Source organism: Triturus cristatus, chromosome 7, assembly GCF_964204655.1.
Source record: "Triturus cristatus chromosome 7, aTriCri1.1, whole genome shotgun sequence".
In the NCBI taxonomy this organism is placed as follows: Eukaryota; Metazoa; Chordata; class Amphibia; order Caudata; family Salamandridae; genus Triturus; species Triturus cristatus.
Genome location: NC_140590.1, coordinates 1,429,456,429 through 1,429,471,626, shown reverse-complemented (window position 1 = coordinate 1,429,471,626; position 15,198 = coordinate 1,429,456,429). Strand labels below are relative to the sequence as shown.

Sequence of the window (15,198 nt, the reverse complement as noted above, 5' to 3'; positions counted from 1 at the left end):
GAGTAGATCCGCTCTTTACTATTCCTTTTACAATTCACCAGTGTCTAAAGAACTTTAAAAATGACAAATGTACACTCCTTCATATAAATTTCACCTCAGAACGGATCCAAAATTCGTTTTTGGTAAACAAACAAATCGATATATGCAAATGAGCTGTGGGAGTTCACAACAGCTTTAAATTATATCTGCAACAATTGTAATAAACTCTATAGCATTTACTACATTTTGAAATGGGAATAGAAAAGCTGCACTCCCCTCTACAAATTAAAGGGGAATTCCAGTGTTAAAAACATTTTCACCCAATTATTTTTTCTTTGAGATTAAGCACAGGCTAGAATTTTACCTGGAGAAAAAACAAGAAACTTGTAGGCCATGTTTGCTAAAGGGATTAATGTCACCAGACAATTATCACCGTTGGTTTCGATGAAATCGTGTCTTGTTATTGCTGTGGGGTCAATGTGATGTTCTCGGAAAGGTCTGATAAAAGCCTGGAAAAAAAAAAAAGGCTTAGTTAACACTTTATAGACGGAGGTTTGAAGAGACAAATATCGTATTACGTATTCCAGAAATGATTCAATCATCCTCTAATTCAGAAAAGAATCTAAGACTCACCTCTTCAAAGAGCACATCATATGACTTGGGAAGGCCAGTCCGGAGTCAACTATTATGCATGGTTTCAGTGGCCCTCTTCCATGTAACACGTCCCCCGTTGTTGCTGGCTAAGTTCGAGCTATCTAAATACCTACAACATACATCCAGCCATACACAGTGCATCTAGACTACTTCAACAACCTTTACAGTACGCTCTCAAACAAACTGCAATTCAAAGATCTGATTACATTAAGTATATAGTCTTAAAGATTGCCCCTTCCCACTGAAGGCTATCCTGGAGCTAAAGGAAAAAAAAACATATCCACAGCTGGAAGAGGAACGGCTCGATTGGCGAGTGGGAGTTCTATATTTTGGAAGCTAGGTACGAGAAAGAACAATCGCCTAGACAGCTCCTTCTCACAAGAGGAATTTGAAATAAAGGGCAAAATCTGACCTGAGACAGCGAGGTGGACTGAGGGTTTTCAGTAGATTGAAGCAGGCTTTAAGAGGGCCGGGCCCTGCCGATGCTCAGCACAGGCAGTTTTTAAAAGCAGGTGCCGAGACGGGTCCCTATCGGGCTTTCCATTGTTAGCCTCAGGCTGAGAAAAAAAAAACCTTAACTCTGCAATAGTACAACCCGTCACTGCCTTCAAAGAGACTCGTTTTTCAGTTTTATACAGCGCAAACTTGGGAGCGCTTTACGTGAGCACCAGTGTTACAGCAAACAAATGATGGACGGAATGCTGACAATGCAAACATTCTCCCCCATTCAAAAGATCTGGGTTAAATCCATCGTTCTTTAGCCCACTACGCCACCCCAGTTTGGACCCAGCTATATGCAAATCAGTCTTGACACTGTGCCCCATGGGACCAGTCCAGATCGAACTGTCAGGCCAGGTCCTCCCTGGACCAGAAACCAGCATCCTGGGACTGGTTTCAGGGTATGTCACCCTTCTTCAGCCAGGCTAGCTTGAATCCAGTGGCGCAGTGAGCAAGGGACCCACGTCTGGGCATACCCATCCCACAAAGGGCGAAAAGTGTTACAGCAAACAACTGATGGACGGAATGCTGACAATGCAAACAGTCTCCCCATTTCAAAAGATCTGAGTTAAATCCATCGTTCTTTAGCCCACGTTTACGTGAGCACCAGTTACATTACACAAGGTCATGTTCATTTTGTTTAATCACAGGACATCAGACTCGACCCGGTTTTCTCATCTCGAAGGTCGGCTGCTCTAGCCTCACGCCACAACCTCGTCCACAACAGCCAGTAGCATTTTCCATATTATATACAGCAAAGTGATAGTTGTTGCTTTTTTATCTTATGCAAGTTACAACCATTGACACAGCCAATAGTCCTGGCTTCTTGTAGGTGTAATGTTACTTACGTTATAATTCTGGATGAATGGACAGAATCAGCAAAATACCAGTAGGACAGCACACTATGATAAGCAGAGATTTTTTAGAATAAGTGGTTTAAGCCATGCCCTTAATTACAGTGGCTATGCCCCTATGAGAGACCCACCCCCAGTTTTTTCATCCCACGTAAAGCCCTGGATGGCTGAGTTATCAGGTTTCAGAGCAGTGGTAGTCTGTAATCCAAAGTGTGTTGAAAACCATATGTCTGCTTACAGGAAGCCAATAAAGACCTTTCAGAGAGGGAAACGGATTGATGAGGTCATACGTCCAGTTCAGGATAAAGTGTGTAACTGAATTCGGGACCACACAAATCCAACTGCAAAGGTAGCCTGGTGACATAGGTAAACGAGAGGAGATTGCTTTGAGCAGTGCTCTAAGCAAGGTGAAGCAATGTGGTAAACTTGAGGCTTGAAAGATAACTCGGGATCAAAGTAGATCCCTAAATTGTTTGATGAGACATGGGAGTGGATAATGGCCACAGGACCACCAAGAGGAAGAACAGATTGACGATGAACATCCAAAAATAGGATTTCGGTCTTCAACTATTTCAATGATTATTTCTCACCCAGGTGGCGACTGCTGACATGCAAGCTAAAAATGCTCAGATAAGTTTCAAGAGATGGAATTCACTATTTGGGGTTGAAAAGCATATTACATGATATCAAACACAAATGTTCCAACTCTGTGTTGCAAGAGGAGCAATAGAAATACTCAAGAGTGAGGGATCCAAACTAAACAGGATTCATGATGGATGGAAAAGGTGTGAGCAGGGTGGACTGAGACAGTTAGGAAGAATGTCAGCCTTTTTAATGATTTCAGACAAAAAATTATCTAAGCAAGTTGGTAAAAATCAAAGATCAATCTGGTAATCGTGTGGGCGCACATCGTGTTGCAAGTGGAATATCTTAGCATAAAAAGATCTTGATGGCGCCCATCTCTTTTACATTGGGCACCCACTATGAATGTTTCTCAGATTTGCAAGAATCATAATAATTGAACTGGAATGTCTTAGGCAGAAGTGCAGTCAAGCTGTGTGCAAAGTCAGGGTACTGCGTCCTCTTTTACCCTTGAAATATATATTTACACAGAAATTAGACTTGGGCACGGTTTGAGTTTTAAATAGATGATAATGACTTGCTTCCTTCCAAGAGAATCTTTGGCACCAGCCGCATCTTTCAAGTGGAATAATAAGCAAATATTTGCTTATATGGCTTAGGTTCATGGAAACAAAGATATATGGGTTGGTAATGACCAATAATGATCTGGGGAGAGCATAAAACGTAGTTCTCATCTACCGATTCTGGTACTCATCAACATCCAAGCAAGAATTCAATATTCTGGAACATTAGAGCAATGTGAGCGTGGTTGGATTATGAAATTGTGTAATGGCTATAGCTCTGGCTGCAACCCAGTGGCTTGAAGGGGAGGGGGCATGGAGGTATGAGGAGTGCAAGGGTGGTGGAGGGCTATTTCAAGCTTGAAAGTCGGAGAGTTTTATGGTAGTTAATTGTATTTCAAGGCTGTAGATGAAGAGTTGATGCGAGAGGCAAGCTTTGTGTTTGTAAATGGAAGTAGCCAAAACAACTGCTTAACAAATACATGTTCTCCAGCTCTTGAAGCTCACTGAAGTATACTATAGTAATTACGGTGTTAGGACAAAAAGTGGCATATTATTTTGATCATCTGGCTAAAATATTTCTGCATCCTTTCCGCCTCTTTCACTGACAAACCTGCACTATTAAATGACCCAAAGTGGGAGCGGTCCCATCTAGTCCCAATGTGAACTAGGCAACTACATCTTCTGCATCAAGCAACTTTTACGTGTTCTCTAGGTCAGGTTAACAATCTGAACACATTTTTACAGACAACATGGCAACATTGAGCCCCCAAAAATGTGCCAATTAGTTATTGAGACAAGAGACAAAGAGGCCAGGATACCCTTCACTATAAACTTGTATCACTTCAAATGCATGGATTCGGAATTTAGTGCATTAAAGGTTTCAAACCATAAAATGGTGCTTCCCCACACAGACACTTGGAAAATTCATAGTTACATAAGAATGTTATATCTGTTCAGGTTTAATTACCCATTATAAAATATATGACTACTACAGATTCCACAATGCAGAAGAGAAAGTTCCCTGTCCATATGAAATAAGGATGCCAAGTACAAAAACGACCCTTTAGTAAGGTTCAAGGTCTTCAAAATTACTTGGTCGATGAGGATAATCCACCACACCAGTGAGCTACTAAATAATTCACCAGCAGGTGAAATGTCTCCCTTTGTACAGTGATCACCAAGAATTCGCCACCTTGAATACAGCTCAAGTGTCAGAACTTTAGACCCTTAATACTACATATTCTCCAACATGATCTTCCACAAGGTATCTTTACAATTTCTGGGTTTTCCTTAAAGACTATACAACATTCCACCACAATGAAGTGGAGATGAACCGGGATCCTCTTAATGCACTATTCATGATGAGAAGAACTATTCCAGAAAAACTTGACCAATTCAGCTCTATCACAAGGTTCTTTACGTGGATAAAACAGCAAAGAAAGCTAAGCTGAACAGAGATATTGAGTCATGGTCAAATTATTCACTGGGCAAATAATTCCAGAACTGTGGGACTAAATTGGGTTTCTACTCTGGGAGCAACATCACAATAATGTTCTCTAAACGTGTAGAGAGAATACAATATCAAAGCACTACGCATCTAAGAATAATGAAACCCTGTTTAGTGTACTTGAGTGCAGGATGTCCATAAATAACCACACAGTGGTGAAAAGGAGTGCAAGGCTCAACAGCAGCAAGCAGGCAATGCTTTAGTCCCGGATGCGAACGTAATTCCTCCAAAAGGAAAGGAAAAATGTACCTTCGTGGTAGTGGTAGTATTGGTAACAACTTTAATAGTTGTTCAACAGAGCCTCATGTACCAAGTAGTACAAAATTATGTGCACATTGCATGCCGGCGCATCTTAAACGCCCAGTATAGGTAAGCACTTTTGACAGATTCCATTAGAGACTATTTTAGGTCAATAGCAGGGTGGTTGGAGTGAAGGGGACGATGACAGGAGAGTCTACGGGCTTGGAAGAATGGAATCAAAGGTGATTTTATTCTATTCTTACTTCCTGGCCTCTTCATTCTCAACCGACTGAAAAACAAGAGGTGGACTACTTTAGAACAGCTTAGTTATGTTACAAACTATTTACAGAGCCCTCATACAGCTGGAAAATGTTCATTGTACTAGAGGGATAAAGAAAGGTGCCATCTTACGTAAAAGGCAAGAAAACGTTTTGCGGTTTTGTTCAGGAAGGTTTATAAAAGTTTATGGAAACGATTTAGAACCAGAATAAGCCTAAAGGCAACAGCTAGTGAGTTCCTACTAGTAGAACCCAGGAACGAGACGCTTGAAGTACCTGGTCAAGAAGGCATTAGCAGGGAATATGCAGTAGACAAATGGCCCAGAATACGAAAGGTATAGCGGGACAAAAAGCAAAAGTCTCAGGAAAAATGGTGCTTTGCCACAGAAACACTTGTGAATCCACTGTGCAGAGCTCTGAAGTTCACTCCAGCCTGAGTGGGCAAGCAGGGAAGCAGCCTGAGAAGATGTTTTGCAAGGCAAAACAAAGTACACCCAACGCTATTTTGGAGCAGTGTTTTAAATGGCCTGTTGGTGAAAATGTAGGTTTTGAGGACCCCTAAATAAATTGCCTTACCGTTGTAGAGACAAGAGGCAACAGTGGTGACAAAGTTTTTCCTCTGGAGAGAAGAACTGTGTAGTCTGAAAAGTTGGTAGGTGCAGAAGACAGCTTAAGCATAAATGAATAGGTTTCACACAATCTACAGCTTAAACTGTGTATCAGTGCGAGAGGAAGCCTATAAGCCTAGTAGCAGTAAATACATTTGCAAGTTGATCAAGTTACATACCTTCTGTAACACTCTTTCTGGTGGATACTCTAACTGCAAATTCTGTACCTTTTCCATTTACCCCCAAGTGCCAGACATGATCAGGATTTTAACAGCAACTGTGAACAGGCAGGATGTGATGCGTGTGAATTAAAGGAAAACGAAAACTGAGAAACCACATTGGAGGAGACCAAATCATGGAAAAACAAGTTTTACGGAAAACAATTTTAAGGAAATACCAAAACAAAAAAACAAAAAATTAAAATTAAAAATAACATTTTATAAGAAAGATCATTTTAAGGAAAAATTCCAAATTAAATTAAACTTGGTTGGGGTTTAGAACTACTGTGGAGTTGTTGGGTTCAGGGATTGGTAATGTGTAGGGTGATGAGGGGTTTTTAGGAGTCAGGAATAACAGGAGTTAAGGAATCGAAAGGTTTTTTTTTTTTAGAGATCAGAGATGGAGGGGGTGTCTAGGGTGGTGATGGGTGTTTAGGGTTTATAGATGAGTGGTGTTTAGGTGTATGAGGTTTTTAGGTTTCAAGGTTAGGTGGAGTATATTGGTGTACAGGGGGTTTTACGGTCCATGGATGGGTAGAGTTTAGAGATGGTGAGGGTTTTCAAGGTTCAATTATAGGTAGCGGCTGGGATGGTGGAGAGATTTTAGAGTTCACGATGGGGTGGAGTTTAGGGTGCTGAGGAGATTTAGAGATTAATTGAAGGGTGGAGTTTAAATGTAGAAAAAGGATTTTAGGGTTCAGGGAGGAGTAGTTTAGGATTATGAGCTATTTCTTATGGGTCATGGTTGGGTGGGTTTAGGAGTGGAAAGGGATTTTTATGGTTTTGAGATGGGTGGAGGATTTGGGTGTATAAAGGGCTTTTAGGCTTCAGGGATGAGTGAGTGTAGCTAAGGTGTTGGAAGTGGTTTTAGGGGGGGCAGGGATTGATGGCATTTAAAGGTTGAGGGGGTCAGCAATTGACAGTGTTTACAGGTGGTGATGGGTCAGCGAAATAAAAGCATTTAAAGCAACTGTTTGACAATATAAAATATATAAATATGATCTAATGCCCCCTGAAGTAAAGCAATGAAATGAGCATCTCAGACAAAACTGTTTCTGAAAGCAAGACCTGTACCCTGTGCATTTACACTTCTAAAACTAAGCATTTGGACCAAAAATACATTCTATGAGTTGGTTTCCAGGAAAAGGTAAATGCCATTCAATCTGAAAATGTCCATTAAACAGTTAAGATGAAATGGTTTCTCAGTAATGGTATTCCATGAAATCGGTCTTCTATGAAATAACATACAACCGTCAGGAAGCACTATCAGACTCCATGAACATCTCATAGCTCTGTGGAAGCGACAGTGCTGAGCGGCATACAGATATTCTTGCACTTTAACATGCTCTCAGATGTGGATGAAGCATGATAGAATAGGTGACAGTTTGCAGAATCTAACAGGGCCGTATTAATCACAGTAGTCCACTCCACATAAAAGAAGGGTGTAGGGTGGGGAGAAATCTGCTGTTAGATAAGAGTATCCACCAGAAAGAACATTACCAAACATAAGTAACTTGTTCTTCTAATGCATACTTCTAACTGCAGAGTCCTCAGCTTTTGAACAGATACCCAGAGTAGTACTTCCCCAAAGGTGCCGGTTATAAGGAGTAGACTCACACCAAAAAGTCCTGCAGAATCAAGCAGGCAAAATAGTGGATATGACTGGCGAGGAATAGGTGCTTGGTGAAAGCATGCAAAGCTGCCAGTGTTGCATCTTGGCAAATGTCTATGATAGGAACAACTCTCGCCAACACTTTCACATTTGCCTTCTCTTTGGGGGAAATTAGCATGTATGCCCTTGTGTGGTGGATGCTTCTTGGCCGGAGGTGCAGAAAATGAAATGTTTATGCACAGGATGATCCACCTGGACTGTGTCTGTCTCTGCATCACCTTTCCCTAAGTTAGAACTGGCTAACCCCACAAAAAGATTTTCAAAAACTTGGTGCTCCCTTGTATGGCTTATGTAGAAGCTAAGCGTTTTCCGAGTAGCCAGTGAAACCTCTCCTTCTCTTTAGATGGATTTGGTGGAGAGAAAAAAAGCAGAAAGGGTGTCGGATTGATCCATGCGGAAGAGAGATACAAACTTGGGCAAAAAAAAGCATGGTCCTCAGCACCAATTTGTCACGAAAAAGTGGTTTCAGAGGTTGTACAAGCAGAGCCTGTAGCACACGGACATAGAAGGCAGAGGTAATCGCGATAAGGAAAAACATCTTGATGGTGAACAGCTATATAGAGTACAGCTGAGCATAGGTTTGAACGGCTTGCACACTAGGAATGTACGGATAAAGTTAAGGTTCCATTGCCGTAATGGAAGTCGTTCGTGTAAACATGTGCGTCAGTCCTTTTATATTCTCATCACAACCGACTTCTGGTACAAAGGTAAATACAAGAAGGCTGAGAGAGCAGACATTAACTGTGTCCACTACAAAACCTAGCAGGCCAATAACAAAACAAAACATCAGATAATGTGGCCTGCAGAGGGTCAAGCTGACGACCCCCACACTAGGGCACACATTTCACCCAATGTCCCCAATAGATTGATTGGGTGACACAAGAATCACATCTACTACTTAAGCAAGCAAGCTCAAAATGATTAGTTATTGCTGTTCAGTCTCTGTGCATGGAGGTGTAGTTTATTAGAGGGTACAGGCGGAAAGCCTCCCATTGGAACTCTTAGCAGGAACTCCAGCACAAAGTAATCGAGACACTATGCATTCTTGGGGTGTCTAAGTTCCAGCAGGGCATAACCCACCGGCCAAAGTTGTCCTCAGGCACTCCGGGTTGAATACACAGTTTCTGGTCTGTCACTTAATGTCTGTTGGACTCGTCCGCTGAGGAATTAAGCAACCCTGCCAGATGATTGGCCACTGGGGCTACAGCCCAACAGTCCAGCAATCTGCAAAGGCGCAGTGTCTCATGACAAGTTCGAAATCCTCAGACTGCCCTTCTTGATGGAATTCCACATGATTGTCTGCAAGGGCCTTTCACAGCATAAAAGCTTTCAGAGCCAGACAGATGTCACTAAGCTCCAGAAGACTCACTGGGAACTTTTGTTCCACTGGGAACCATAGACCCCTCATCTCTACCTCCCTCAAGTGACCTCCCCAACTATGTATTTGTTACTACTGTGTGCTCAGGTTGGGAGAACGGTCTGCTGCATGACAAGTTGTGTTCCACCTTCCACCGATGTAGGCCCTAGGGTTTCCCCTCTGAGAAAGAGATGTTATCTGAAAGGCAGCCCTGGTTCTGTCCCCACTGGAAATGAAGGTTCCTCATGAGGGACTGCATGTGCCAGTGGGCACAAGAAGCCAGGAGGATGAAGACGCCGGGAGTCCAAGAAGCCTCAGAAGAGTCTGCATCGAGACAGACAATTGAACCTTAAACATCAGGGAATAATTGCAGGGATAGAAACGTCCTGAACGCTACTGTGTCCAGGATGCAAGTCCAAGGATATGATACAATCCTGTATCTCCACAGTGGAAAGAACCTAGGCTAGAGTGACACAGAAAAGATCAAAAATTGCCCAAAACCTCTATTCATCTTGGCCACCAAGAAGTAGCAGGAGTAACATCCCTCACCCTTCACCGCTTTCGATACCCTCCATGGCCCCTTTTGCACAAAGCAATCAAGCTTCCTGCAGGACGGCAGCATGGTTCGCTGAAGCTTGAGTGAGAACCGGATGGGATACAGAGGGGGAATAATGGGAAAGGCAGGGCATACAATTTCTGAAGAATTTGTAGAACCTAGTGATCTGAAGTTACTGAGTTCCAGCCGTGTAGGAAAAGGCTAATTCTCCCCCTACTTGTTGCAAATGCTCCTGGAAGAGGAAATCAAAGTGGCTTGAAAACTGTTGCAGTGGGTGCAGAGAAGCCTTTACTCTCCAGAACCCAGAGTCAAAGGGCATGTTAATTAGTGATGCTTGCAAGTAGCTAAAGAAACCTATGGTACACATTCAGGAATTTTGCCTGATAACAGCCGTGTCAAGGGTGCGACCTACACATCTTGTAGTGTCACGCCTGTGCTAAAACATTTAGCGGCGTCTTGTGTATCCTGAATTGTTTTGACAAGGGCATTCCTGAATTCCTCAGGAACGGCCAACAAGCTCTCACTTGAAACATCCCAAAGGCCATCTGTACTTCAGCAGAGAAGACGTACACCATTTAGGGACCAAGGGCACAACTGATGGAAGAAAATACTCTTACAAAATGTGCCAATGCACTCTGATTCCCAATCTGAAGGAGCAGAATGAAACAAATTTAGGTTGGCCTTGCTCATCGATGGCTTGGACCACTATTCTCTCTGGGGTCAGGTGTTTAAAAAAAAAAAAGGGAAGGCTCCGTCTCCCTGGGCCTATGCTGTGACCTTGCTCCTGGGCAACCAAGTGGGCACGCCAAACATTTCTTCAATAATGATGAAATGTTACCAAGGTGTCCGTCAGGGCCTCATTAAAAGGCAGCAAGGGCTACGACATGGAAGGCTGCAAGAACTCAGTGATCAATTTGTGTTTTTCTCAATAATTGGAGGTACTATATCTAGTGCTTCTGTTGCACGATCTCAGCAGACGTAGGCAGACTGCTAGAATTTGGAAGTCCAAACACAATCCAACATCAGTATAGTGAGGGGGAAGTAAGTGGTTTGCCTCCTCAATAGGGCCTCTGGCCTCCTGTAGTACTGGCATTGAGGAAGAGACTGGGAATCAACAAAGGTTGGAGGTTGCGCTTTGGTTATTTCCCAGTGCAACATGGGCCAACACCAGGTCCAGGTAGGAAATCTGCATTGGGACAAGATTGCTAGAATCAGATTGCTCATGCTAGCCAAACTGGCATGGCTTCTGGGGCCAGAACAGGCAAGGCGCTGGGAAAATGTCCAATATGGTCCTGTTGGTGTCAGGGAGCTCCCTCGCCTCCAGGGAGCCTAAAGGCGATCTACAGGAAGCAGGCATCACCTTGCAAACCTGCAGCCTCTTTGAAAACCTCTATCTGCTCCAGGGTCCATGACAAAATTCAGGAAACACAGAAATCAGCGTTGGAAAGGGCTTGTAGTCATAGGACACTTATGTAGTTGGACCACTGAAGTGCCAACTGTGTGGTTCTGCCCTACGTGGGAGTGGCAGGAGAGACAAATCCGCGTTGCCTTTTTGCAAGACTTTGATTTTGACTTACCCGACAACTTGGAGCAAGATTGGGACTAGGCAAGGGATGCATCACAGAGAGTTGGAGTGGTGTCGGAAACCGTGGAAATAAAAAGGGAACTGTTGTCAGCGTGAAAATGTGGTGCATATATGCGGCTTCATATGGTCTCTTACAGGGCTGTACAAAGCTATAATGGAGTCTGATGGCACTACCTGCTGGGCTGCAGGAGCAACTGCTATTACAAATCTGGACCTAGTCTGGTGCCTAGGGATTTTGAAAAGAGAGGAATCTGTGGTTAAACGTACCCACTAGGATTATTCCTTTCATACAAAATACAATTATAAAAAGAAAGAAGGTGCACAGTTAAGTGTATGGTCGGATGGGCGTTTTGGGTTTCCATATTAATCCATCACAAATCCAAAGCAACAAGGCTCCAACTGTATCGTATAATGTTTATTAATGATGACGTTTCCCACCAAACCATAGTAAATCAGTTGTAGCTTTGATGCATTGCTAAAAGGGAGAATGAAACCTGCATGCAATTCTCTGAAGTTAAAATTCATCTTGGGATCTATCAGCCATAACATTTTGAAAAGTAACTCTACCCATCCTCACCAACCCTCAACTGCCTATCATTATTGGGTGACATCTCGGGTATGTACCACGAACGACAAACTCAAGCTTAACATTTCAGGAACAAGTAATAATTATTTTCACGAATATAAAAAAATGACTTACTTTCCCAACAATTGGCAGCTCTACCGATCCCCAAGTGTCTGCTCCCCAGTGAACCAATCCAGACATAAAATCTGCTGTAATGATCCCTGCAACTTTAAGAGAGAGAACAGTCAACAAATGGTTGGGTGGCATGAAATTCAAGTTCCTGCTTAGCATCCATTTGCTTCACTGAACGCCAGGACTTATTTTTGTGCAAATGTCAACAGCATAAATTGTACATTTTCATGAATTACGAAAACACTGGAAAATGTAATAGTAACGGTAACACAATTCTGAATCAAGATGTTTTTAAGAGGACACTTCAACCAATATTAATCAGAAGTCGGACAATTACGGGTGACCGCCAATGTACAGTTTTCCAGAGTCCTGGGGAGCAGGTTGCTGTTACCTTTGGAGCTTCAGGTTAAGGACACCGTTGTCTCCATCACTGGTTTTACGTTTTCAAAGTAGGCATTATCTTTCATGTCAACTGTGACCATGCTTTCACCTACGCCACCTCCCCTTCCTCGCCTTGCTTGCATACATATTTGAGAGATGTGTAGAGGAGAGGAAAGATTTAATGGAATTAATACCACACACCTGGAGACTCCTTTACTCATTAGTGACTTTGAAAGTTGTTATATTCTCCTGGGCGCAACAAGACAAAGGAAATAACCTTACCAGGGCGAATGCACCAGGTGAGAAAACAGAGAAGGAGATGTGACCTTCATTCTTTAAACTTTGATTATTTTTTTAAATAATCATAAAAGCAAACATTAACAATACATGGACTTAACAGAAAACCACACATAAAATAGGTGATTACAATTATTCAAATTTAAACTTCATGGAGTGCCGTAACCGAAATTTAAAAAAAATCGTCCAACAGACTAAGGGACTGTGTAAAATACACCAAAAAACCCCCAAATAAAACGCAGGCTTATGGATCTGACCTTAAAACGACACAGTTAGAAAATAAGACAACAAAGATGAGGGCCTTTTCAGTTGTCTTACCCCAAACACAATTATTTGTACGTTAAGGACAATACCCAAGCATTCAAAGAAAAGCAAAAGGGGCAACTGTTCATTCAACAAATAGGAGAACGGAGCATAAGGGATAATAATGATAAAAGGAGAGTACTGAAAAAAGTGCTAAACCATTTCCAACCAAGAGGTTCCACGTCATATGCCACGGTATATTACGGTCCTAGCGAAGACCATGTTTAATACAGAACAATCGATTTGCCTGGAAATGGAAGATTAGATCATTGCTTTGGAAGGAATCCACATCCAAAAGGTACATAAAATACCTAAAAATCTTTTAAACATCAAAACAAATTAAGATTTTTGGAAACTGTTTAAACTTGCGACTGTAAAAAAGGCAGTAAATAAATTAGTTAAAATACAGATTGTGAGCAGTGGTATCAAACAATCCCGAATATAAAGACAGATGTGAACCTAGGTAGCCACAGGATAATCCATCCAAAACATTAGAAATAGTTTGAATCAGTACATCTCAAAAACGCTTTCAATGCCACCTATTCTGGCATCAAACATTTTTTTTGTATTTCTTTTTATTAGACATATGACTTGAGAGCATAATGTGACTTTCATTTGTACATGCAATCTCCTATTGACTTTCGATATTACATTCCACCTTCCAACTTGTGTTCGTTTTGAAATCAACGTCACCCATAACCTCCCCATCAAACACAATTTCACTACAACAGGGAACACCAAATCCACATATACCTTTTTATGACTATCATTAACCACGGATCTATTTTTCACTGACTGACACAAGAGTGAGGTGTTAACGTTTAAGAAGAGTGCAACATTGACGGCTGACAACTGGCTAGAGTGGAAATAAGACTATCTTCTCTAACAGTATTTAATGATATTACTGAGAACTTTCACGAGCCATGTATGACCTTGAAAAAAGGCAGAGTAAAAGAAACAGTATTGTCGGAAAAATCCAAAGCAGAAAAAGGAGAGCTAAACAATGTTGAAATGCAAGGCCAATTGCGTGGGTTTATAGAGGGTTTTTTCTTCGGTTTTGAGAGATTTTCCTCAAATTAAGCAATAGATTGTGGGTTTGGAATCTCAGAGTATTTTTGCACAAAAGACTGTTAGCCCAGCTATACCGCACATTTGCCCCTCCACCCTTCACATTCCACTTCAACTCCTACTTTCAGGAAAATTGCCATCCTCTGACCACCTTAGGCCTTTTTTAAACATTGTAAGCCTTTGTCTAATCCACCATTACCTAGCACTATGCGCAGGTGCACACCTACAGAATTAATCAAGTATTGAACATGTCCAATAACATAAGATCTCAGTAGAAATTTTTAGCAGTTGATACAACCATAACATTAAACCTCCATGATGTTTTTTGACCTACTAAAACATGAAAGCAGCATCTCAATTTGCTGTTTTGTGTGTGTAGAAATATCTTTTCTTTTAGACATTTTCAAATGAAACTTTGCCTTTGATGCAATATTCCTTAAGAAAAGATCTACTTTGGGATATAGGCAATATGTAACAGAGTACACCCCACTTACAGTCAAGTCAACACTTTATAACTCTACAGGAGAAGTTCTAAAAATGTCAAATCCTAAATTATAAATGATACTGAACTATGAAGTGGTTTCCTGTTACAAGACAATGTATTACAAATGAATAAATTAAAGTAAAAGGATAACAGCAATACAAAGAGCAAGGCACATTAAAAGATAAATGCATTTTATGCAGCAGCCATCATTTCATCACATTTTCCTGCCACTGGTCAGATGGAATAAGGACAACTAGAAGTGAGAGTGAGGTCAGGAATAGGATTATTACTGTACACCAGCTGCAAACAGCCTCAAGTCTTTCACCACATGAAAGTAATGGATGTTCAACAGGTACATCTCTGTTGTAACATGACAAACTGAGCAGAAGCCGCGTACAGATCAGAAGGATAAAGCTAGTTAGGTGTAGTTGGAAAGCTGCCCTTTATGGAGAGTCATCTAGGATTTGCTGAACCCTATTTTTGCTAGCTACAGAATTGCTGTGGGCTTTACCCCTGTAATGTGTTTGTGCACCGCCTGCCAAAATGATGATATTGGCATACAGTTAATTGGCATATTTCACTCACCAATAAGTCCCTAGTATATGGAATGAAAGTGTACCCAGGGCCTGTAAGTTAACTTTTACAAGTGGACTGCAGCACCCATTGTGCCATCAACTACAGCGACTATGTAAACATGACTAGTAGCCTGACTGTGCAGGTTTTAAAAGCTAATCCGACCCGTCAAAATAACCCATTTTGGCAGGCCTAATCCTTCCTTTTAAATATAAGCCACCTTCAAATAAGCCTTGATGCCCAC

At 41.7% G+C, this 15,198-nt stretch overlaps 1 protein-coding gene across 1 annotated transcript in view; it reads right to left on the bottom strand.

The window, feature by feature from the left end:
* PEDS1 (plasmanylethanolamine desaturase 1) overlaps positions 1-15,198 on the bottom strand; it is a 180,123-nt gene that overhangs the window by 40,107 nt on the left and 124,818 nt on the right. Inside the window, exons 3-4 of the mRNA XM_085619152.1 lie at positions 11,852-11,943; positions 344-488 (exon numbers count right to left, since the gene is read on the bottom strand). Of these exons, the coding sequence (XP_085475278.1) occupies positions 344-488; positions 11,852-11,943 (237 nt within the window). The remainder of the gene's footprint in view (positions 1-343; positions 489-11,851; positions 11,944-15,198) is intronic.